The sequence below is a fragment of the Sordaria macrospora genome, chromosome 6 (assembly GCF_033870435.1).
Source record: "Sordaria macrospora chromosome 6, complete sequence".
Taxonomy (NCBI): Eukaryota; Fungi; Ascomycota; class Sordariomycetes; order Sordariales; family Sordariaceae; genus Sordaria; species Sordaria macrospora.
In genome coordinates, this window is record NC_089376.1 from 2,403,488 (window position 1) to 2,427,337 (window position 23,850).

General features: G+C 52.3%; 6 protein-coding genes and 1 non-coding gene across 7 annotated transcripts; 2 read left to right on the plus strand and 5 right to left on the minus strand.

Moving 5' to 3' along the window:
- Positions 1-81: 81 nt before the first annotated feature.
- On the plus strand, positions 82-5,373 carry SMAC4_08293 (uncharacterized protein). The gene is made up of 2 exons (XM_066090773.1): positions 82-4,660; positions 4,753-5,373. Exons 1-2 carry the CDS (start codon positions 4,064-4,066, stop codon positions 5,083-5,085), a joined length of 930 nt encoding a protein of 309 aa, XP_065947509.1. The 5' UTR covers positions 82-4,063; the 3' UTR covers positions 5,086-5,373.
- Positions 1,947-2,435, minus strand: SMAC4_13993 (uncharacterized protein; the record flags this gene model as incomplete). Its single annotated transcript, XM_066091727.1, has 1 exon — positions 1,947-2,435. One exon carries the CDS (start codon positions 2,433-2,435, stop codon positions 1,947-1,949), a length of 489 nt encoding a protein of 162 aa, XP_065947510.1.
- A 244-nt stretch (positions 5,374-5,617) lies between the features above and the next one.
- Positions 5,618-9,429, minus strand: SMAC4_08292 (uncharacterized protein; the record flags this gene model as incomplete). The annotated part of the gene is made up of 4 exons (XM_003344301.1): positions 5,618-5,756; positions 5,855-5,955; positions 6,014-9,268; positions 9,325-9,429. 4 exons carry the CDS (start codon positions 9,427-9,429, stop codon positions 5,618-5,620), a joined length of 3,600 nt encoding a protein of 1,199 aa, XP_003344349.1.
- Positions 9,430-10,401: 972 nt separating this feature from the next.
- Positions 10,402-12,618, plus strand: SMAC4_08291 (uncharacterized protein; the record flags this gene model as incomplete). Its single annotated transcript, XM_003344300.2, has 2 exons — positions 10,402-10,645; positions 10,726-12,618. The coding sequence occupies 2 exons, from the start codon at positions 10,402-10,404 to the stop codon at positions 12,537-12,539; spliced, it is 2,058 nt and encodes a 685-aa protein (XP_003344348.1). The 3' UTR covers positions 12,540-12,618.
- Positions 12,619-13,197: 579 nt separating this feature from the next.
- Positions 13,198-15,744, minus strand: SMAC4_08290 (uncharacterized protein). The gene is made up of 5 exons (XM_066090772.1): positions 15,216-15,744; positions 15,039-15,153; positions 14,916-14,970; positions 14,464-14,856; positions 13,198-14,396 (listed from the first exon to the last, which is right to left on the minus strand). The coding sequence occupies exons 1-5, from the start codon at positions 15,296-15,298 to the stop codon at positions 13,921-13,923; spliced, it is 1,122 nt and encodes a 373-aa protein (XP_065947511.1). The 5' UTR covers positions 15,299-15,744; the 3' UTR covers positions 13,198-13,920.
- A 3,948-nt stretch (positions 15,745-19,692) lies between these two features.
- On the minus strand, positions 19,693-19,781 carry SMAC4_13994. Its single transcript is given in 2 exon segments — positions 19,693-19,728; positions 19,744-19,781. It is a non-coding gene; the product is annotated as a tRNA-Tyr (tRNA).
- A 422-nt stretch (positions 19,782-20,203) lies between these two features.
- On the minus strand, positions 20,204-22,639 carry SMAC4_08289 (uncharacterized protein). Its single transcript, XM_003344298.2, has 2 exons — positions 22,315-22,639; positions 20,204-22,236 (listed from the first exon to the last, which is right to left on the minus strand). The coding sequence occupies exons 1-2, from the start codon at positions 22,337-22,339 to the stop codon at positions 20,369-20,371; spliced, it is 1,893 nt and encodes a 630-aa protein (XP_003344346.1). The 5' UTR covers positions 22,340-22,639; the 3' UTR covers positions 20,204-20,368.
- Positions 22,640-23,850: the final 1,211 nt, after the last annotated feature.

The following is a 23,850-nucleotide window of genomic DNA, read 5'->3' on the forward strand; positions in this document are numbered from 1 at the left end:
CGATGGCTTGAACAAGGCAGGGCAGACGAAGGCGGGCTAGACAGGCAAAGAGCCCAAAAGGGTCAGGAAATTGTTCGTGACGGAAGGGTACGTCTGGCACAAGCCAAGAGAAGACAAGAGCGTCACTTGTGAATGGATGGAGGGCAATCCAAGGCCAAAGGGTACGAAGTTGGCCAGACCGTGAGGTGGTACTGGTCCCAGGTACCACAGTAGGTAGGTCCAGTCCAGCCTTCAATGCGATGGATAGGTAGGTAGCTGAGGCGACCGGGCTTCCTTCACACTCGGCACACTCTGACAAGGCGCATCGCATTCACGCCGCGTCACCTCGAGGCTCGGGTAGAGGTAGCGTAGAGGTAGAGGGTAGAGATAGTTACGTACCTGCAACTGTTGGAAGCACGCAGATTCGACCTTGACTGTGGAGGCTCCCTGAGCAAACTGTCTCGAGGAGGTGAAGATTGCGAATGGCCTTCCGGATGGAATCAAGGAGTTGAGGTCGGTCGTTGGGAAGGGCCGCAAAAGTTGTAATCGATGCTGTGACCGATTTGACTGACAGTGATGTTGTTTGTGTCTTGTGGATGCGCAGCCGGGCCAGGTGCGGTGGGATGAGTGTGAACTGTGAAGTGAAGCACGCCCCTCGGCGGCTGGCCTCGTTGCCCACTCATAATGCACGAACTTCTTGTCGGTGGACACTCTGGCTTTCACTATACAGGTACCTAGGTACAACCTGGTGCAAACTAAATGCAGTGGAGCAGTGCTGAAAGGAGTCAGACTGGACAGTGCAACAGAGGTACAGGTACATACACACGTCTAGGTCCACTTTTCACCTTCCTTGCCTGCGCTTTGCGGTGATCACCAACCCGCCAACCCCATCTCGAGCCCATCAACCTTTGATATCCTTAACGGTACAAAAAGTCGACAGAACAGCATGTTACTCTAGCGACTAGTTTTACAGGCTTTACATCTCGCTCTAATACTCCTTTCAAGCTTGCCTTTTCCAACTCTTCAACATCTAATACTTGGTGTTGATGGTGCAGGAGTGGAAGTGACATAAAGATGGATCAGGCTGAGGGCTTCATCAAGTTCTAGGTCGGTGGCTGGCCCCAATTCTGGAGGAAACGGATACGGATTCTCGAAGGCTGTTGTTCTCAGTAACGAAACTTTGACCCTTAACGAAAAGCCTCCCTGGCTCACTCAAGGGAGGGCAGTGTGTCTTTGTTACAACACCGGTCACAGCTGTGTATTTGATGGCTTGCCGTTTCGATTCAACCCAATATTGTGTTCTCTCCGGCAGCTTCGCGAGCGGTGTTCGACGTGCTGGCTGTCAAAGTTGTACCGCAAGACAGCTATCTCTTTGAATTGAATTCCTTGAGAATCGAAAAGTGTTGAGGCACCCAAGTGGAAATTCCACAGCATCTGACTTCCTACTTGCGGTTCTATTAGCTTGTTATTCGCATCGCAAGGAAGGTCCACTGGCCGAGTCAAACGTGCGATATCCCTGTTCCGCTTGTTAAAAGTCTAGAACAGGAAGGAATGTACATATTGAAACCACTCTCAGAGTCTGCTTCATTGTTGATATAAATGAAAGCGGGGTACGCAGCAACTCACATGTCTAACATCTGATCTTCGAATAACGTCCTCTTCCCTTTTCTTAAAACAATTGGTCGAGTCAATATTGTTTGAAAACGACCTCAACGTACCTGAATGGCAATCATTCTTGAATAAGAGAAGCCCACAGCACCATATGTATCTACTCGGCGCCCACCCAGTGGGGGTCGTCCACCCAGCTTCCAAGCATCGATTCCATCCGCCAAGCTACACCTTACAGTCTTCGGGTTCCCATCCGGGCCATATCCAGGCTCCGCAACTCCACCCGTCATCTGGATCCAGACACGGCCTCCGTACCGTCTGGGCTGGAGGCTTTCTAGAACTGACACCAGCATTCAGCGTCAACTTGTGGATGTTCCGCAGCTCACCCACGTTCGATAATTCTTGGCCGATGTGCTCAATCGGCCGGAGACGGCAGTGAGTAGGTATCTGGACTCAGGATGGGAATCTTGGTGGTCGATTCTTCGATCCGCTGACAGCCATCCAGAAGTGGATTGATCTATGCGAAAGCCGGCGAGATTCCTTAGACAAGCAGTCATGGTCGAATCATGAGCCCGATGCGGTTCGGCGGCTGGGTTTGGTTTCGATATCCCACCAGCCTGCCTCCCAACCCCTCCTATCTGGACAACTGCCCCTCCTTGCGGATGCTCGTGTTCCCAAGGGATTGACTCCTCCTCAGAGCTCGTCGAGCACGAGTCCTGTTTTCGAGCCGCCTGTAATACCGTAATACAACAGCGGTAGCGCGGCACACCGGAAGCGAAGCAGCCAATGGCCACCACGTCCTGCCGAACATTCTCTTCGGGGATGCCGAAGCCCTGCCCGTCATGCATATCAAAACAAGCCGGGAGAATTGGGAACGGCTGAAAGAAGACGGGACACTTGACAATATGAGCACTCGGGAGTGCCCCTCCTCGCCTACCATCTCACCAAGCGTGTACCTCTGCGGGGACTTTGACGGTTTCAGAGGGACGCACCTCGATTTCGAACAAGACTCGCTCGACATGAACGAGTTGCTTTCCGAGAGAGTCCCTTCTGTCTTCCTGTTATCCCTGCCCCCCACTCTCATCCTTGGACCAACCACTTGAAAAGTGAGACCGGTCAATGCAGGAGGGGGTCGGCTAATAAAGGCGCTATGCAAAAGATGTCACACACGGCGCGGAAACGACTTTCAGGAGGCCATGCATTGCGTAAGCCGAAGGGTCTGGCCCACGGCCTTCTTCGGGTACGGCAACGGGGACCAGGATGAGACCCGGGATGAGAATGGAGCGGCCGCGGGGCCATGTCCGAACGAAGAGATGTCCCGAATTCGGAAGAGAGTGACGGTGTCTCCGAGAAGCAAACCAGATACGAGCAACGATGCATAGGCCAAGACGAGGGTAGAGTATCCGATAGTCCATAGGGGAGTTCGATCGCGAGGAATGCCGTTCACATTTATTGATGGGACTTTCCAGGCACTAAAGAGTCCTGGAGGAAGAGAGGGCCGATCGGTGTCCTGCGAGCACACCCATCCCACCCATGGACAGGCTGACCTTCAGGATGGATAAGTATCTGTCTGATGAGCTATGGCATGTCCGTGGCATGCCAATGGATATACTCGGCAAGGCATTCCGGACGCTTTTGTTGCAGGAAGAAATTGAATCAGCAACCAATGATGCCCCAGCTCTGGTGCGGATTATCGAATAGTTCGAGGACAGGCATCCACCAATAGTTCAAGCGTATTCCCGATTGCTTCTGTTGCAGCAACCGAGGGCACGTTCAGTTCTCCATTGTTTCTCATATCCTAGTCACAGCTCCTTGCTGCATTTTGGAACCTCCCACACACGAGACCTCGATGGCGCCTTTCGGTCCGGCTAACGTTGACGTTTGGTGCTAGATTCCACTGAATGGTCGACTTGTAGCCCGGAGGAACTCCTAGTGGCTATGATTTGCTTTGGTCTGATGGCAGTGTGCTGTGTAAACAGTAAAGGGAAACATACCTACCCAGCAGGTACCGTACCCTATCGACCATGGGGAGGATTGCTTCGAGCTATCGTGTCTGGAAGCCGCTCCAATCACTGTCATAAACTGGTGATACAGCAGCAAAGTTCATTCCCCTAACAATCGACCTCCAGGTTGTGCTTACCACACCGGGCAACCACCAAATTATGGACCGATAGTGTCGTCAGTACCGGCGCAGGACGTCGGAAGTGACTGCCCTTGCTTGTGAAAGCTCGTCTTGGCAGGAACCAGGGGATCTTTAATATGGAGATAGAAATGGAGACGGTGATGAAGTGGGGCCGCAAGCAGCACGTGAGGATAAGGTTATCGCAATTCAAGATCCCACGTCCCGGCCGGCAATGGAATGGAAGCTCCCGGTCTCATTCCCACTTCGGCATTGAAGTCGTGATAGTTCACGACAATTACTCCAAACAAGTTACGGTCCGTTACCTCGAGGGTTGACGAACTACCGACCTTCAAGATGCGCCCATCACCGACACCACTCCGTCGCGCCGCCCGGCAAATTCTCTCCTCTTCCTTCACGACGATCCGGGCCGCGGCACCCGCCCATCGTTCCCTCAGCTCCATTACCACCACCAGCACCGGCTCCGACTGCACATGCGGGAACGGCAGGACCACCGCTAGACGCCCTCAAATACAATCCAACCAAAATCCCCAACAACAACAACAACAAAGGAGCTCCTACCACTCCTACGACCACCCTTCCCCTCCCGCCTCTTTCACACCCGTCGAGGAATCCATTCTCAGCGCCGCTTACCTTCACGTCCCAGCGCACGGCTTCACATCCTCCGCGCTGGTTGCCGGTGCCCGCGACGCCGGATACCTGGACATCAGCCCGACGATCCTGCCTGAGGGCGCCTTCACTTTGATCCGGTATCACCTGGTCAAGCAGCGGGAGGGTTTGGCGGCGCGGGCTCGGGAAGTGTTTGGCGGCGAGGGACATGTGGGGGCTTACAAGCTCGGCGGGCTGTCGGAAGGGGAGATCAAGGGAAGAGTAGAGGCGTTGATGTGGGAAAGGCTTCTAGGGAACAGGGAGGTTATTGGACGGTGGCAGGAGGTTAGTTTTTTTCCTTTCCATACCCATTCGCGACCCATGTTCGCTTTTCCCAAAAGGCACTTGCATTAACTGATGACGTAACACTCTTCTAGGCTCTAGCAATCATGGCGCAACCATCCTACGTCCCTCCCTCGCTCAAGGAGCTCGCCCTGCTGTCGGACGAGATCCTCTTCCTCGCCGGCGACTCCTCTGTCGACCCATCGTGGTACACCAAGCGTGTCTCGCTCTCGACCATTTACGCCGCCGCCGAGCTGTTCATGACCAATGATCACTCCCCCGAGTTTATGGATACCCGCGCTTTCTTGAACCGCAGGCTCAGGGAGGTGAACGAGGTCGGTGGCGTGTTTAGGAACATGAGGGAGTGGGTTGGGTTCACGGCTACGGCGGGCGTCAATGTGCTCCGGAGCAAGGGTGTTAGGATATAGAGTATCTAGGACGCATAGAGACGGCGGCGGCGGATAGACGATCGGGTTTGAAGAACCTGACGAGTACACATTAGTGAACTTTAGCGATGACTGCCTCCGAAGAAGGGCCGTTTGGGTTTATCGCTCGCAAAGTTAAGCCATACGAAACTGACGGATGCGGGAGAAGGAAAAGATCAATACTTGTAGAACTTTCCGCCCTCATTGACTTAGACGGCTTGTAAGAAGTTTGTAAGATGACGTCGTAGGTAACGATTTTAAAATATTTACACATTCTAAACACATGGCCAAAGTTACAAATATCTTATATAATGCGCTCCTGCATGTCTGCCACAGACAAATAAGAAGAAGAAAGTACGCCATGAAAACACCAAACGCGAAACACGCAATGACATCCCAACCAGTCCATACAAGACGCCATTTTCTCCTCTTGGCGCCCTTTTCACGCTTGCCTATACTTTTGACAGAACTTGTTCAAATATACACCATGGAGAGATCAAGACCCGAGAATAAGAAACAAAGACTAAGGTAAAAACTACCGTGCATGCGCTGCCGCCTGGAGCAGGGACCGTTGCTCAGGGCGGGCTGCTTCGCCAATGGCATCAAGACCGACGCCCACCTGGAAGCCATAAGGGCTTCCCATAGCTGCGCCATTTGCACCCGTAACATTATTACTGTTTTAGTGGTCGGCCAAGGTCCTCTGCCGTGGGTCCGTAAGTCTAGAGAGTCATTGTTAGCTCACAGATGATGGCCAAGAAGAGGGGATACGTACCGAATAATCTTGACGTCCTTGTCGAGGGTGTTCCGTCCCTCGATGGCATTCGGCGTGATAAAGATGTACTGCCGATTTACGGATCGACGAGCGGCAGTAATCTGTGTCCGTATTAGCAATTGATCACGAGTATACCGTTATTGCTCTCAATGTACTTACAAGCATGTTTGTGCTGATCGCACGGTTGACATTGTCCATGAACACGTCGAACTCGTCCAAGCATCTGAGCGGGCTACCCATGGCCTCCCAGATACTCAGCAGCAGGCAGATCGACGAGAAAGACTTCTCGCCGCCAGATAGTGTCTTTGTGTTTCTGCCGGCTGCCCGCTTCTCCGTCTTGTCGGGCTCGACGACCAGATCCAGTGCCTTTTTCGCGTGGTCCAGCAGCAACTTGCCTCTGAAGCCGCGCTCGCTGAGGAGATAGATGAAGTTCGCTCGGCTTTGCGACGAGATGTATCGCTGGAACTTGCGCCACTTCTCGAGACGGAGGGTCAGCGTCCGACGAATACCAGAGTTGAGCGTCTTGGAGCTTTCGAGGGTTTTCTTGGCTTCGTCATAAGTCTCCTTCGCCCTTGCAAGGTTCGCCAGAACTTCCTCATCGCTCATGCCTCTGCTGCGTCGCTCTTTCTCCAGTTGTTCCTGAATTTTCTCGTACTGCTTTTCCAGGTGCTCGTACTTGACGGTTGGGTCAACGTGGACCCGGTCTTCACACTCCAATAGTTCAACGACTTGTTTTGTGATACTGACGACTGCTGCGACAGCTGTCTCACGTTCGGTCTCAAGGAGCTTCCTTTCCTCTTTGAATAAATCAAAGGAGGAATGAGCTTCATTGAGCTCTGTGAGGTTGATCTTCCGCACTTCTTCCAGCTGGGTCTTCCTTGCCTGCAGTTTGTTTGCCTCCTTTTCACGTTTCTCGAATTCGGTCTTGATTTCGGTGAGTTGACCCTGGGCTTCCAATGATAGGCGGTTCTTCTCGTCCTTCCTTAATCGAAGGTTGCCGTACTGAAGCCCACAAGCCTCCAGCTTCTCTTTGGCCTCAGCCAATTCAGCCTTCAAGCCTCTGAGGTGATTATCGCCGCCTTCATATGTATCAAGTTCATACTGCACTTGTTCAACTTGAACCCTAGCTTGCCGTAGTTTGCTATCGAAGGCTTTTTTGTCCCTCTGGATCTTGGTGAGTTCGCTCGTGATCTTCTGAACTTCTTGTTGCAGCCGGCGATGTTCACGGTCAAGCACGCTGTACTCTTGCTCCAGGTGTCGCAGAGTCTCCTTTTGGTACGCAACCCGCGAGCCGACATCTGCCTTCATCCGTGGGAGGCGGTTACGTTGGGGTTGCACAGGAGAGGTCGAGAAGCCTCCGCTGCCGTTGACAACCAGTCGGAGTCCTTCGTCCCTCTTTCGATCATGGAAACTGAGGCAGGCTTTGACGTTTCGGGGTCGTGCACCACTGAACATGACATCCTCGGCTTTGGTACGCTCCGGTATCAAGATGACCTGTTCAATCATTTGATTGATGATCAACTGATCGCGTACCAACATGTTGTCGATTTTCAACACCCGGAGAATAGTGTCAAAAGAAGGGTCGGGTTCTTTACCATCTGTGTTGAGTGGATGGCGGTTACCGATTAGTACCGGACACCCCCTGATGTCGAGTCTGTTCATGAAGCTCTGAAGCAATTTCTGTTCGGCCATGCTCTGGACAATGAATGCATTGAGGATGTTTCCAAACGTCTTTTCCAGGATCGAAGACCACTCCGGCTTCAGGAGCTGGACATAAGCGCCGAGCGGCCCCACTGGCTTGTTCTGAAACCGGGTCTCTCTCTCAATCATCTGTAGCAGTTCAGGAACTTTGCGCTCATAACCTGCATAGATAGAGCCTTGATCCCTCTCCGAGGTCCGTAACGCTTGTTCCGCTACGGTAATTTCATCCCGCTTGTTAGAGCATTCAACGGCTTTGGCGTCCCGGGCTTTTTTGGTTTCGTCCACTTGGTTTAGCAGCTCTTTCTCTCGCTCCTTGGCGTTGGAGATATCGTTCTCAATATTTGTGACGTGCCCCTTGGCCTGCTCAAGCTCCCGGTTTTTGGAAAGAATTGCCTCTCCCGTGGCTTCCTCAAGGCGTCTTTCTTCGGCCGCAACCTTTTCTTCGAAGTCCTTTACTGCCGTGGTTGCGCTTCTCAAGTTTTGGTGGGCTGCCCGTTCGTCTGCTTGGATTTGTGCCAGCTCATCCCTGATTGCTTGAGCTTTCGTCCTTTTCTCGTCCACCTGATCTTGAAGTTCGTTTTTTCGCTGGATAGCCTCCTCCAGTCTCTGCTCAAACTCCCGAATCTTTTCGTCAACGCCATCGACTTGAACTTGCTTTTCATTTCTCGCACGGTCTGCTTTAGCGATGTTATTCTCAACGTCGACAATCTTCTCATTCGCGTTTGTCAAGGCGGCCTCTTTTTCGGCTACTTGGAGCCAACACATCTGGCCCCGAAGCTGAGTCATCTTGGCTCTCAGCTTTCGATTTCCGTCAATAGCGTCCTTGAAACTCTTTGCTCGTTTAAGGTCCTCTGCTGCTGCTTTGACGCGCTCCTCGTGGTCAGGAACTTTGGATTCCAATGTCTCCAGATTCTCGGCGAGTATTCTGTAGTCAGTGTCCAGTTGCTGCAGCTGTACACCTTCGATGAAGAACTTGTACTTTTGTTGCTTGGTAGACGAGTTGAGGAATTGACGGGCATTATCTTGAGAAAGCACGTTCAAGGGGTTGTCCACCTGCAGGGCGTAGTACTCGACGATCTCCTCGACCTCCGACTTTTTGTTAGATACGATCTGGCCAGTGGCCGTCTTGACCTTGAAGCTGCTGCTGCCGGACTTGGAGAAGTGACGTTCGACACTGATGGAATCGCCGTAAACGTCATGCCTGTATGCATCTTGGCCTTCGTTCTTGATTTTGACAATCAAAACAGACTTTTCGGTGCCCTCCTTGACGAAGCTCTTGAGACTTCCTCCGCGATTGGTTGAGCTGGCCTTGCCGCCGAGACAAAGAGTGATGGCGGTTAAGATGGCGCTCTTTCCACTTCCGTTTTCACCCACGATGAAATTGAGAAGCGGGCCGAGTTCACAGTGTAGCCGTGTGTGACACATGAAGTTGATGCATGTGATGCTTTGCAAGATGCCGTTATCGGCCACCACGTTGTCTCCCAACCTAGTAGGTTTGAAGCGTAGTCTCTGGGTGGCTCGCTGGTCATCGACATCCTGGTATTGCAGGTGCTCAAAGTTGTTGTCGCGCATCAACTCGTACTGGGTTTTGGGGGGCGAGTCCGGTGATGCTGGACCTCGTCCATCGTCGCCATCAGCGTCGTCGTCATCAGCTGGAGTGGCATGGCGAGCGGTGGCCACACGGGCTTTCTTGGCCTGGTTGGCACTGCGGCGCTGTGTAGCATGTTAGCAGGCGGTTTTTGGGTCTCAGGTGTCGTTGTAAGGCTTACTGAAGCAATTTCTTCTTCGCTGTCATCGCTCGTGGGTGCCGGCCGTTGACGTTTTCGCGAGGACTCGGCGCTGCCCTCGCCGTCGAGTAGTGTTCGTGCTGACATGGTGGAAGCGCTGAATGGCTGTGCCTAGCCGCGCATACGTAGGATTTTGGGTAAGAACCAGAGAGAGTGGGAGGAGAAAGAACCCAAGATGGAAGAAGATCGTTTCGAGAGGAATGGTAATAACGATCAATGTTGGATCAACTTAAAAAAAAAGGAAAAAAAGAAAACAGCGATACCGAGGAGCACTGAGCGTTGCCCTCCGTCTCTATTTGAACCTGGCTTTTGAGTGTGTCCTTCGCTCAACTCCAAATCCCCATGTGCCATCGACAGGCAAGTCGAAGCACGAGCAGTGTGTGTGCCGGGAAGGTGGAAGTGGAAACGCGTCTCAACGCGGGAGAGTCTGCAACACACAGGCGGTCGCCCCACTTAGCGCCTGTGATTCGGAGTTCCTTTAGCGGGCTTCTGCGCTAAAGGTACAGAGGCGCGTGAGACGTTTGAGCGAAGTCACGGGATCACGCACCAGGTTGGTGGGGGATGGCAGAGTGAGTTGGGGAACTTGCGGGGGGTACCTGAGCAGAGGAGTTGGGGTAGCTCCGCGCGTTGAAATAGGTCAGGTATGTACTGTACATGGTACCTGCCTTACCCCTACCTGTCCCACTTACTAGTGTAGGTACCGGGCTAAAGCTGTACAAAAAAGTCAAATGCCTTCCACTTACGTTGACACCATTTCGTTATCAACCAACACGGACCTGCTCAGCATCTTAGGAAAGAGGTTAACTGCCGAAGTAACTGACAATTTTCGAATGTAAAGGTCAGCTCATCGGCTGGACTACGATTGTGTTAGTTATTCTTCAATTATCACAAACAATCAACGGCTAGTGACCGGAGGCCATAACTTTTAGAGCAGTGAACAGACACCCGTTCACCTTGGCACTAGAAGACTCCAAGGTTGAGAAGCAGGAGAAACTCCAAGAAACCTGGGAAGAGGGAACTAGACAATTAAAAGAAGCCGAAACACGACTGAAAACAAAGATGGATGAGTCTACAAACGAGCCAAGGCCGGGAGACGACGCCTTCAATGGCTTTCAAATGAGCCTTCCAGAGAACTGCGTTGAATACATGCTCTTCGTCATCGACGGTCAACCTGAAGCCCAACGAACCACACTCTCGAGCCTGGAAACCATCAGGAAAGTGGCCCTCCAAAGACTTGATGAGCTCACCAAAGACTACATATGGCAACGTGAGCCTTTGAAGCTTGAAACGAAGATCGAGAATGGTATGTCTTGCTTTGCTATCACACCTTTCAGTCACACCCTACCACCCCGGAACTCATACTAACGAAACAGTCAACTATAGGGTTGGTTTACCTTCATGGCCATACTGACTACGGTGACAATGTGGAAGACGAATGGTTAATAGTCTACTTCCTTCGTACATTGAGCCTTTCCTTCCCCAACCTATGGATCCGCATCTTCGACAGCGACGGCGAATTCCTCCTCATCGAAGCCGCCAAAGTTCTTCCCAAATGGCTGAGCCCCGAGATGGACGCCAACCGCGTATGGATCAACTCGGGCCAACTGTGCATCATCCCCCTTCTTCCCTCTTCCTCCTCCTCCTCTTCCAAAACCCAGCAACTCTCCCTCCACGAAGCCCTCTCAGTCATCCGAACCAACCCAACAATCCTCACCCACTCCCCCTTCATTGAAGCTGAAGCCTTCTACCGCCTCGAAAAGTACCCCGGACAAATCAACTCTTCCCTTCACCACGCTCTCGTCAGCATCCCTCGCAAACTAGCCTACATCCTCCACGAACGCCCCAAGGCCGTCGCCCCCGCCACCGAAGCTTTCTACCTCCGCGATCCCGTCAGTCTGAAACCGCTCCTCGCCACTACTTCAGAGAACCTACTATTCCCACCAACGGACCTTGTGACTATCAGCGTCCGTCTGACCAAGGTCCTCTACGCCCAGCTCAAATCGCAGCACTTTGATCCGCCGCCGGTATGGAGGGACCACTTCAAAATCCGGAGCGCGGAGCTTGAAGAGCTATCGCTGTCTGAATCAGAGGAGGGCAGGCAGGCCTTGCAAAGGTTGCAAACGCTCGCCAGGTTGGAATTGGGTATGAAGCTCACCACGGGCTTTGAGATCCTTGCTCGCGGCGCTGAGAAGAGCGATAGTCGCGTGGCGAGGGAGGTGGCGCTACTGCTTGAGGACCTGGCGGAGGACGGGGAGGAGAATGCGCTACCGAGCGATGAGGAGATTAAGAGGTGGAAGGATGTGGATAGGGAAGATGATGATGGGTGGATGGATATTGATTTTGCGGATTTCGAGAGGGAGTTGGCTGGACAAACCGAGCAGCAGCAGCAACAGCAGAAGGGTAGTACGGAGGGGACCGCTGGTGAAATGCCGACGTTCGGAGATGCCACGACACAAGCCGATCTGCGCAAGATCGTCTCCCGATTTGAGGCGTTCCTGAACGACGAAACAGCAGGTCTGGATGGGGCTGAGATTGATGAGATGGACCAGGATGATGACGATGAAGATGAGGACTCGGATATGGATACCGACGACAGCGAAGACGAAGACAAGGAAGTGAGTTTCGACGAAGAGCAGTTCTCAAGAATGATGAGGGAGATGATGGGGATACCGACGACGACAGGGTCCGAGACCACCGCCTCTCAGAAGCCTGACATGAAACCCAAAAACAAAGGCAAGGAGAAGGCTTCTTCTTCTTCTGACGATGAGGACGAGGACGAGGAAAGCATGGGCAAGGACGAACAAGAAGAACTGGAAGCTCTCATGGCTCAGATGCAAAAGGAACTCAACTGGTACGGCGCACTACAGCTGGACCCTCAAAAGCCCAAGACCTCAAAGACCTCTACGAGAGCGTTAAAGGGTGAGGTTCAAGGAGGATCGTCAAAGGGCGAAACCCAAGAAGTAGTAGCCAAGACCACGGCGGTGGATGGTGAGAGTGACGATGAGGAGGAGGATGATGGAGAGGAAGAAGGAGAAGGTGATGATGTCGACCTGGACTATAATCTGGCCAAGAACCTGTTGGAGAGCTTCAAGAGCCAAGCGGGTATGGCTGGTCCAGCGGGCAACTTGCTCGGATTGATGGGCATGACGTTACCCCGTGATGAAGAGGATTCCGATGGGGAGGGCAAGCCTCGCTAGAGGGCAAATGGTATTTGTGAGTGTGTGAGATTATATATTCAGATGGTGATCTTGACGAGTAATCTTGAATAATCTCAACAACGAATGGCCTTCTTGAAAAACATTGGTACGTACTAGCGAAAAGAATAAAGCATCGGTAGGCGGAAAGTGACAACGCTCCCACTTAAGAGTACTTCAAATAAATAACCGCTATTGCCCGTGGCTGCATGATGGGACCGGAAGTGGCTATCTGTATCTATATCCAAAAAGGAGAGACAAGGTGACCTTCTAGGTACACAAAGACTAAGACACAGTCCACTTAATCGCCTTATCTTTCCCAGCCAGCCAACCAAATGGCAGACAAGATAAAATCACCAACAACCTCGGTCCAGCGTCCCTCATATCAACATTCATTTTCAGGTCCCGATCATGCCCAACACCCCACAAAACACCTGGCGAGTCGGTCGCCGTCTTTCCTTAGTGATATCCTACCCAGGCGTGTCGACCAGTCAACCGCAAATCGGCCTTTTCCTTGGAATAGAAAATGATTCCTGGCGACCAATCGATTGTATACACTTTCCTTCTCGGTTTCTTCACATAACAAACAGGAGATTCGTATCTTTAAATTTGCATCACCAAAGTTAGTCAGCTTGTTCTTCTTATATTGGATCGGTTTGTTCGTCATCATTGTGCGTGTTTTGTGTGTCCATTAAAATGTCTAACTTTTCCAAACAACCGCGCAAAAACGACGGTCCACGCAACGCAATGCAGGTAAAAGAAACCCAAACAGACACTTCTCCTCGAGTTTCCTTTTAAGGGTATATATGCAGCTCAAATCTTAAACGTGGTAACCAGATAACGACTTGATGTGGGGTTGTAGAATGATGACGAGGAATGTGAAGAGGAGGAAGCCTCACCAAGAGGGTGGCTACACGACAGCTGAGGCTTCTGTGTGTAACGCGTTTGCAGTTCGTCTCGAATGGTGTTGAGCAGCTGGACATAGCTCTGCTGGGGATTCTTCTTGAGGGCGTTGATAAAGGCCCAAGACATGGCCCCTGTGGCTTGTGAAGCAATTGTGGCGTCGGCTCTGTGAAGAAGTCATCGAAGTTAGCAAGTAAATCTTGACAGGTTGACGGAACATAACGGCTGGGGAAGAAAATGAGGGGCAGGCATAGGGGTGATCCAACGTGACCTATCGCCCTAGACGCAAAGTCACTGACCACGGTGATGATCGTACTTTGCATCTAGAGCGTAGGTTGAAGGTATGTACAAGAAGTATCCCGAGTAATGCCTTTGATGTGCCCACTCGTTGGCATCAACCTGAATCCCAAACGCCAGAGAACCTTTTGCTCCAAAACTTCCGACGCTTGTGCTATAGGAGAAAGAGAAAAAAAAGTGTGCTTCAAGAACAAGGAACCATAATGGAGGGGTATACGAACGAGGTCTGATCATCCTTGCTTCCGGAAAACATAATAACATCGGCAGGTGATGTCTTGGTTGCCAGTGCTCTTGCATGGGCATCTCCACCGTTGGCGGCCTTCTTGAAAATTCCCATGATGTTGTTCGCCACGCCATAGAGATCGCCTTGGCTGTAGGATGAGATAGCACCAAGAAGCCCTTGGCCAGCTTCCTTGGCCAGGTTGGGCTCCTTGAGAATGCCCTGGGTTGAGTAGATGTAGGGCAAATCGAGCGCAGTTCCCGAGTGGCATGAGTCGAAGATAGCGGTCAGCCGAACGCCTGCTTGTAACGGTCGGACCATGATGCGGTGCATTTCGTCGTCGGTGATGTGTCCCACTTGTCGGAAGTCAACTGGATATATAACTTCGTCATACCCGTCCTCCTCGTCGCCGTCGAGATCTTTCGTTTGGCCTCCGTGTCCTAGCGAAATCCGAGCGTCAGAAGTAGGTCTTCCGGCGTTAGTAGGGAGAGAATAGTGAGTACTTACCGGAGTAGTGGAAAAATAATGAGTCGTTGGGCCTAGCATCCTTGACCAACCAGTGCATCGCTCTAAGGATGTTCTGCTTGGTAGGTTGACTCATGGGATTTTGCTGGTCGTCGGTAAGAATAACCATATCCTCACGTTTGTAACCAAAATGTTCGACCAGATATGAAGACATGTTCCTGACGTCGTTGATACATCCTCTCAGCTGACCACGCTGACCGAAGTAGTTGATGCCGATGAGCAAGGCTTTGTGTCGACCATTACATTGCGAATATCGAAAAGCGTATTCCGCTGGGGCGCCATATCCGAATTGCTGAGGCGCTTGAGGAGGGGGCGGAGGAGCTTGGTGGTTCCCGTGCGCGTACGAATTCGAATTCACCGTTGGCATACTCGCCTCTGAACAGATAGTTAGAGGCCACACTCCAGTCTGGGAAGCCAATGTAGCTATCACTCACCAGGTCTGCCGTAATGGGAGCTGGTAGGATTGCCATATCCTTGTGGTGCGGGCGTCTACTTGCGGCTTATATTTTAGTATTCCTCTGCTTGGATGTAGGATGCGGCAATGAGCTTGAACGGACCTGCTGCTGTGGACTCCAGTACTGTTGTTGCTGGGGACCGGGCGAGGGCTGGTGATAACCCATGTACTGTTGTTGTTGAGGAGGCGGCTGCTGATAAGCATCGTATGCGGGTTGGCTGCAAAAGTTAGAACCGCAGTTTCAGAAAGCAAGGCTACGAGTGTAGTTGTATGAACATACGGAGGGTAGTAGCCGCCATATTGTGGTTGAGACGGGGGATTGTAGCCGCCTCCATTGTAACCCGCGCCGGGGTAGCCAGACATGATCGTGGACCGATATAAAAACGAACAGACTTTCGAGGATTAGGTCAGGTACGAGTGGTGCAGGATCGAGGCGGCTCGGCGAAAAGGTTCGTCGTGGCTTTCGTGGATAGGACCCGGAGGTTGAGGTCTTGGTGCGGACTTGTCGGAGGGCGCGGTTGAAGCTGAGATCAGACAGGCGGGAAGAATGGAGTGTCTGCCGTTGTCGAGATGGGACTAAATATAGGGTGGGGAGTCAAGGGAGAGCGGCGTTGATGAAGTGAGGTCGGTATATATGATGGAGAAGGGAAGCAGGCGCGTCTAGATTCTTGAAGACGGGCACAGGGTCAGCAATGGGAGCATGGATTGAGACCCGATTTGGAACAGACAGACAGCCGAGTTGGGGAAGAAGCACGGGATGGGGCAAGTCGAGAACACCACCACAACTGGAACCAGTGAATGTTCCGCCGACAGTTACAGAGGACGGTCTGAGGGTGCAGGACACGTACCCGAGAGAGCGGTCAAAAGGCCGATTTGGGGACAACCCACATGCAGGGAGTCGAAGAGGCTTGGTGAAGTCTGGGTCGCAAGGGCCGGGGTCTTCGACTACCCAAGGTATGGTGTAGGTAATGTAGCAGGAAAAGGTGGAAAAGGTGACGGCGCCGGGCGGTTCGTTACGATGTTTCAAGGTCACAAGCAAATGGGTTGGCAGCGTGGATTGTTATTGTGTCAAGGTAGGCAGAGCGGCAGGCGGGACTTGCTCCAGGGAGAGTGCGTTGAATCTCCACTCAAAGAGCCAGAGCAGGTCCACCACATGGATGATGAGCGAAGCCGAGCATTCGTTGTCGGGTCTGGCTTCTGCCCGTGTGTAACTGGAAGTACCTCACTATCTTTCTTTGGCGCCCAAGCTCACCCTGTGACCGCACCAGCAACCACGGCTGATGATAGAAGAGATACATCAGCGGCGCAACACTCCAAGTCATGATTGGACGAATCTCAAGCTCTGATGAGACGATCACCAGGCGGGGCAGGACAGCACGACGAAAGGAAAAGCTTCCCTTGGCTGAGATCAACGCCAAGCAACGTGGAGTGCGGATCCCGAAATTGGGAAGAAGCGACCGAATCCTTGAAAGTTGAGACGAGCAGTGACGGAGATGGAAGCTACTGTAGAGAGTAGAGTAGGTACACGTGTAGCGAGACCGACAACTGTGACACTTGCCGCGACACCACAACATCATGGAAGCCGTGATAGAAGGAACTGCGCGCCAATATCAAAGAGCCCTAAACCAGCAAATGTTCCATCCCTTCTTCGTCCATCCAATTCCTTCATGTCAGTTCTGAATCTAAAATCCTAGAAGTATACCTCTACCTACGGTAGGTATGCGGTATATACACCTGTAGGTACACTGCTTAGCTGCCCCTGCCTGTATGTAGAGGCATGCATGCCATTCAGTAACGCAACGGCATTGCATCGAACAACAGACAAGACACATTACCATGGAGGCGCAAGAGACGAACAGTTGCAATCAACCGAGTGCAATGGTGATAGGCCAAATATCGAACGATCAAAGTCGCTAGTCTTGTCGGCAGGTCGTCATATGCCATCGGCAAGTCCTTTACCATTTTGACGGTTGGATATCACAACGGCTATTCAGCTCTGCCAGCTTGCAATACAGCCCACTGGCCCTCAGTGCAAGCCTCTGCTTGCTGCCGCTGCCCTCTGGTGGAATAAAACAGACGCTCGGGGGTCTAGCCCACTTGAGAGTCCTGCTCCGAGCTGTCGTAGCTGGGCGTATCGTAGCCAGCAATTTCCCTACCGGACAGCACAACCCCCAAAATGCCAGATGGAAAAAGGAATGAAGCTAATATCGCAGACGCAGGGCCAACAGTTGAAGCTCTTATCGCTCATTCATGGGCACTCGGACGGAGAGAGTTTGAAGAGGATAGGAGATGGCTTGTTGAAGAGACTCTACTGTGTAGTTGTCCTGACAGGTCCTCATCGACATTCAGCCACCTCGCAAGCCGAGGATCTATCTTCCAACTCGCAAGCCGCACAATTCGTCGTGAACAATCAAGGGTCCAGGTTACCTCCGCTGGGTCATTGTGGCTTGTTCCCGAAGGCGTTCTTGCCACGATCCCCGGCCCGGCAGTCTCAGAGACAGAGACCTGTGTGTCCCCGTACGAAATTCGACTTTCGCTTTCAGAGATCGGAGACGAGCGAGGCCATTCACTTTCAGTTCCGGTGATTGGGTCTCCCCCGTTGCAGAAAGTCTCTTACTGGTCTCCAATATCTCCAGTATCAAAATGCATGCAACCGAGAGAAGCTAGCTTCGGATCTGAGCGACAGCATTGGATTGGTCAAATTGCCGTAGATGCGGTTGCGGCGCTGCTGAACCGAATGGAACTCCTCTTTCCAGACAGGGGACCGCCAGGTGGAAATCCCAATTCCCACCACATCAATCACAGGCTGGTCCGATCCAAAAGACCTCGAGGCTCAACACCACAGTCGAAATATCCAGATGTGACACTTCCATATCAAACTGCTGGCGCTTTTCAGTGCCAGGCCACGGGGATATCTGGCCCAAGGCCTCGGACGCTGCACCCCAAATCCTAGAACTACCATATGCGGTCCAACGTTTCCCTATCGAGGACATCCCCATCCCTGCCCGCGACCAATCTGTACGACATTCCACGCATTTACATCCGCATTGATGATTCAACACACATTTTCGAACTCAGCCAGTATACGTGGGCCAACAGAGGACAGGCCGAAGAAGCATGGCCACAAACGATGTGCTGCATCTGCCAGAGCAGACGCCCGCAGGACCGCTCGCTTGAACAACCTCTCAGCCTTTTTGTGGTGGTCTTAGTCTTCAACCATGCTGTGCTCCCATCGCCGAGTACAGTGGTATGAGGCTGTAAGCAAATTTATTCCGGGCAAGTTTCAAAAACTTGAACCTCAACTGCAAAAGCAGCAGCAGCAGCGCCCTGTATCACCATGCCTTTCTGGCCTGGGACATACTTGACACTGACACGCTGTACCTCCATGGGATGGCAGGTGGGCTATGTTCTCTCAAGCCGAATTCCATGCTCGTCATCGCCGTTAATCAGTCGGTCGGTCGGTGAGGCTCAAGGTTCCGTGGGATCTGCGTACCCTGTGTCACTCACAAGCTTTCCAAGGTATTACGTACAACATCATCAACATTGTGTTCCAAAGCTCGCTTGCTAGTTGCTACTGAGTGCTTGGTTCCTGAAAACAGGTAGTGTCCACCCCGATACTTGTTTTTTTTATTAGCTCGGTACACACTCCTAGTATGGTGGACGAATTCTATCCCGAATTTTCCCAAAGCTCTTAAGGGCACAATGAAATGGCTAGGTACGGATTGGACAGGCATTAGCAGTATTCATTATAGCATATTGAAACTGCGAAAATGCATATCCAAGGTACGATTACGCCTTGGTCATGTAACAAAACGCATCAGTTAGATATATAAACATATAAGAAGGCTAACTAGACGTCTCGAGCTAACAAACATGGAAACCAGTGTCGGACTGTACATCAACATCAACATTAACATCAACATCAACATTAACATCAACATCAACATTAACATCAACATCAACATCGGGGATCAACGTGGCCAGGTTTGATATCGGCCCGCAATTTTTTACCTCCACTTTCCCACCCCATACTTCCAACTCTCCATGGGTACGGTCCCTTGAGGTTCCTTCAATGGGATCACCAACTACCAACAAAAATGCTGCCCCTCGCTCAACGGGGGCTATGCTAGCTACCTATAATCCCACGATACATAACGTCGGGGTCGGGTAGATCCCGTAGTGCGTGCGACATATATCAGATGTCACGATGTTTTGATATAAGTACCGACCAAAAATGTCAGCGTCGAGATGGGGGGACATAGTGCACATGTCAAGATTTACTTGGACTTTCTTTCGCTTTGGCTTTTCGGAGGTCGACCCGGACGATTCTCACTTCCAGATCTCAAGCCAGTCAAGTCATGTTGCTCAGCAGCTCAGGAGGAAGAATACTTACGCACTTGTGCTGAATCCAATGTCCCAACTCCCTAGCTTGAGCCTCAACTCAACTTCCCCTTGCGAGGTTAAGCAGCTTATCTGCCAGCTAACCTATCCTTCACAATAATCCAAAAAGTCAGGCAATTGATTGATCGTTCCCAAAACTTCCTGATGCTACAGAGTACAGACCGCGTGTCTCCAGAACCCCAAAAGCCTCTTGGCAAGGAACCCCATACGATCCTCAACAGCCGCAGATCGGACCCTTGCTCGTGCCAAGCCCAAAAATGGATCAGTCAGACAGAGAATCGAGATTCGAAGAGACAAAAAAAAAAAAAAAAGTCTGACAAGAACGCCCCAAGGGGCGGAAATTGAAAAAGATAATGTCCCCTCGACCGGAATCGAGCCGGTGACCTTTCGGTATACAATCTAGACAATTACAGCCGAACGTGATAGCCAACTACACCACAAGGGGATTTTTCTGTTTGTTGAGAAACATTTCGGAGTTTTGAAATTATATACGCTTGACATTACACTAGGTAAATCGCATGTTGTCAGTCAATCAACACCTGGACAGGATGCACAAGGATGAGCGACAAGAAGTCTGGTGTTGCTGGTTAGCCAGGTCGGATATCGGTTTCTACGATATCTGTGTGGTTTATACATTAACTTCCTGTATGCTCATGAATTGTGCACGGTTCTATTCATCACCATGGACCCCGGTGCCTGCTTGACGCAAAGTGCTTTAGTCACAACTCAAGATGTTGATAAGGAATGCGAATTGACTTGTACAACCACACCAGACGATAGTAGCTCTGGTTCAGTGAATGGCCTTTGCCTCCCAAGCTGTTCTCAATTGGTTGAGCGCGCTCAGTGCAAATCATAGTTATACGGGAGTCAATGGCATGCTTGAAATAGGTCATCATTAAATATTGCATTCCCTCGTCGATTAACAAAGCGGACCGAATCCAAAAAGCCGAAGGGAAAGAGGGTAGAGAAGAAAGGGAAATGCACACTATTGGTACATACGCCAAACTTCTCAGTCTATGCATTCACCCCAGTCTATGCATTTTCCATTTTCACGTCGACGCTCTCCTGATTGGCCTCCTCCTTCGCCTCTGGCTTGGACTCGTCCTTGCCTTGCTTGACAGCCTCCTGGCTCGCCCCAGCAGCATTTGCTTCGTTTTCACTCTTCGTGTCCTTCTTTTCCGCTTGGCTCTGAGCCACCTCGTCTTTCTCATCCTCGTTCTTGGGCACGGCCCTCATCAGCCAATTCATCATGCACCAGACGAGCTTCATGGCCTCCACTCTGTCCTCGGGCTTGAAGAAATCAAACCACTTGCTTCTCCTCACCTCCAGCTTGCCCCAGCTTCGCTTCCCGTTCTCAAACTCGTGCTCGGCGCGACCCTCCAGAACAGCCATTAGCTGATCCGGCACCCGCACTCTTACAATGCTGATGTGGTGATACAGGCAGCTGACCACAAAGACATCATCATAGTCTGCGCCTGCAGCTCTTCCAATGGCGGCGTACTTGGCCTTCTTGTCCCAAGTCAGAGCCGGAGGGCGAACCATGCGATAGTTATCGTACATGGCCATGTTGCCCGACTTCTTCAGGCGCTTGACGCCCTTGGCCGGTCCCGAGCTGGACTCCTTCTCTCTTTCTGGGAGACGTGTGCTGGGCAAGGGGCCAAACGGAGAAGCGCGGGAGGCAAGTCGGGAAGAGATGGATACCTTTGCGGGTTTTTCGGCAGGAGCAGCCTGAGCAGCGACAGCAGCATCAGCAGCCGGAGGGGGGGCGTCCTTGTCTCCAACGAGTGTATCGTCGCCACTGGTCTGCTGTTCAATCTCACGGCCAATGGGCCCACCGGGGCCACCACCCCATCGAGGCTTGGTGCACCACCACGCACCTTCGCCAATGCGCTTCTCAGTGCGACCCTCGCGGGCGCGGTGCTGAGCCGTTACCAGCGCGGCAACCAACTCGCGGCCCAAATCGAATACGGCGTCCGGATCGGCAGAAGACTCGTTCGGGTCCTCGGGTGGGGGCGGGAAGCCGATGGAGTGTCTAGCACTCACGGCCGCCACAGGACCTTCGACAATACCGGCGCGGGCTTCTTCCCTGGTGGTCGGGGTCTTGTACATGAAAGTGCAGCCGGAGGAGAAGTAGGAGCTACGGGCAGCTCCAGGATTGCGCGAGGTGATGTGCAGCCTCGGCTCAGCACGAGCCGGCGCAGTGTTGCACCCAAAGTCGTATGCAACAAGCTTCAAGAAGGTTTGCACCATCTGCTGGCGAAAGTCGGGTGGCATCTGATTGCCGGCGCCGGTACGTCGAGGCTTGGCGGCCAGAGCGTCCTTATCTTCTTCGTCTTCTTCGCCTTCAGGAGCTGATTGCTCGGCCACCGAGGTGTCATCCCAGTAATTGGAGAGCATGTCAAGCTGACGGAAGAACTCGTAGCAGTTTCCTAGCCGGGCATGGTTCTGTCCCTTTGGAGGATGGATGCGGCGAACAGTCCGGTAGCCGGTCTCATTAGGAAACAACAGCTCACGCTTACGCTCCAGATAAGTGTTGCAGCCTGGAGAGCGATTCCCCGAGACCAGTTGGACCCTGGTGCTCTCGTTCGCCTCGTGGGCCGCATCGGATGACAGTTCATCCCAAGCAGCGAAATCCGGGATATAAGCCGGATCAGGGATGAGGTCAGCTGCCGTAGCGTTTGGCACTACATGGACTCCGAGAGCTTCAAAATGGGCAATGGCCAGCTGGGCTGGGCGGACTATGCCCTGCAGCAAGGCAACGACCGACTTTGGGGATTCGCCTTCGGCTCCCGGGGCCACTTGTTGGTCATCCTGAACTTGGGGGTAGTAGCGCGGAAAGTTGACGGGCGTGGGCGGAGGAACGTCCTTGGGTGGCCCTTGAGGCGCAGTGGCCAGGGGAACTAGACGAAATTGTTAGAAAAGCTCGGACAGTAGGTTTGTTTTATATACAGTAAAGAACAGAAATCAGAAGAACCTACTCAAGTGGGCAAAGTTACCAAACATGCTGGCTACTATGATACGAGGAGGACGCGGCGGTAGGAAGACACGGCAACGGAACCGGACCGATGGGCTTCGGTGTCGGTAATGAGCAGAGAGGGGCGTTGCGCGGGCAATCGACAAGCTAGAATTGGGCGGGCACCGTGACGCGGAGCCGGTGCTTTGAGTTGACCACCGACTAAGGCGGTTGTCGTGCTCTTTGGTGCACAAGAACGACGGCGGGAGACGGGCAACGGGAGATGTTTGTGTGGAGAAAGGAGGGGATCACGGGGATGTTGTTGTTGGTGTAGAGATAGCTTTGAGATGGAAGATCACAGACGGAATGGAAGAGACTGTCGCCCCTGGGCCTCGTACCCCTGGAGCCAACCCTGGGTGATTGAGGTGTTCTCGGTGTTCGATGTGCTCTGGCGTGTCTGCTTGTCTGGCTCGACCGGCTAGGGGTTGTTCGGCCGCCACGGGGACAACTGACAAGCTGGTTCGGACGGAATTCGTGGTCGAATGATAGTTTGTGAAGCTTGCTTTGGCCGCCCAAAATCATCCAGTCTCCGTTCCGCTAGCGCAGCGGGCCGTTAACGTTACGTTGGCGTGGATGATCATGGCCCAATTTTGAGTTTGCCAGCGAACGGTTTTTGTTGCCATTCCGTTCAAAGAGAAGGTGCCGGTGAGGGTTCCCACGGTTAGCGTGTGGTTCCCATAGAGACGACCCCGCATAGTTAACCGTCAGGGGTTCAAGGGTCACAGCGCCTGCCTGTTTGGTGGTTCTGGAGGTGGCCGGGCACAGGGGATAACGCGCCGCGCCGACCGTTCGGGAGCTCTTCCATGTTCCGCCTGCAACGGACTGCAAACCCCGCCCGCTTGTGTACAGTGTCGGGACTGGGCTGGCCCTGCGAACCATGACGGCGTCGGCAGCCGACAGGAGGTCTGTTCCCGGTAGACGGTAGAGGTAGAGGTTCCGTGCCCGTCCATTGCCCGGGACACCCCGACTTACACCCCAATTCCTGTGTTCCGCTCCGAGATGCGCTCCCGGCTCGACCACCGTACGCCGGCCCTGCACTCTGACATGAGTCCATTTAGTGCTCTGCCATTGATTGCTGGTCTCACCCTAATTCTATTCCCCTCGCTAGCCATGGCGGCTTGGGCGGGTACCTGAACAGCGCGATTTTGCTCACACGACAACGCTGCCAATGGATTCCACTGTGTTGCAAGCAATGCAAGCGACCGAAAGCGTCTTGGCGCCCTGCGTCTTTCCACTCCCTTGTCTGCCCACCGTTACTTGACGGTTGAGTGAAAAGTGGGACCTTTTATCAACCCCCTCTCATAAAAGAGGGGGCTGAGAAATTCCGGAACAGCGAAATATTCATAGGACACACTTCATAATATTCTACTATTAAATTATCTCATCTGCATTTACACTACTATATCAAATATCGATATTTAGCAATATATTGCAGTTGTAAAGCTTAAAATGTTATTTAATTAGGTAGAAAGTAAATGAACTGTTGAATTGCACACTCTTT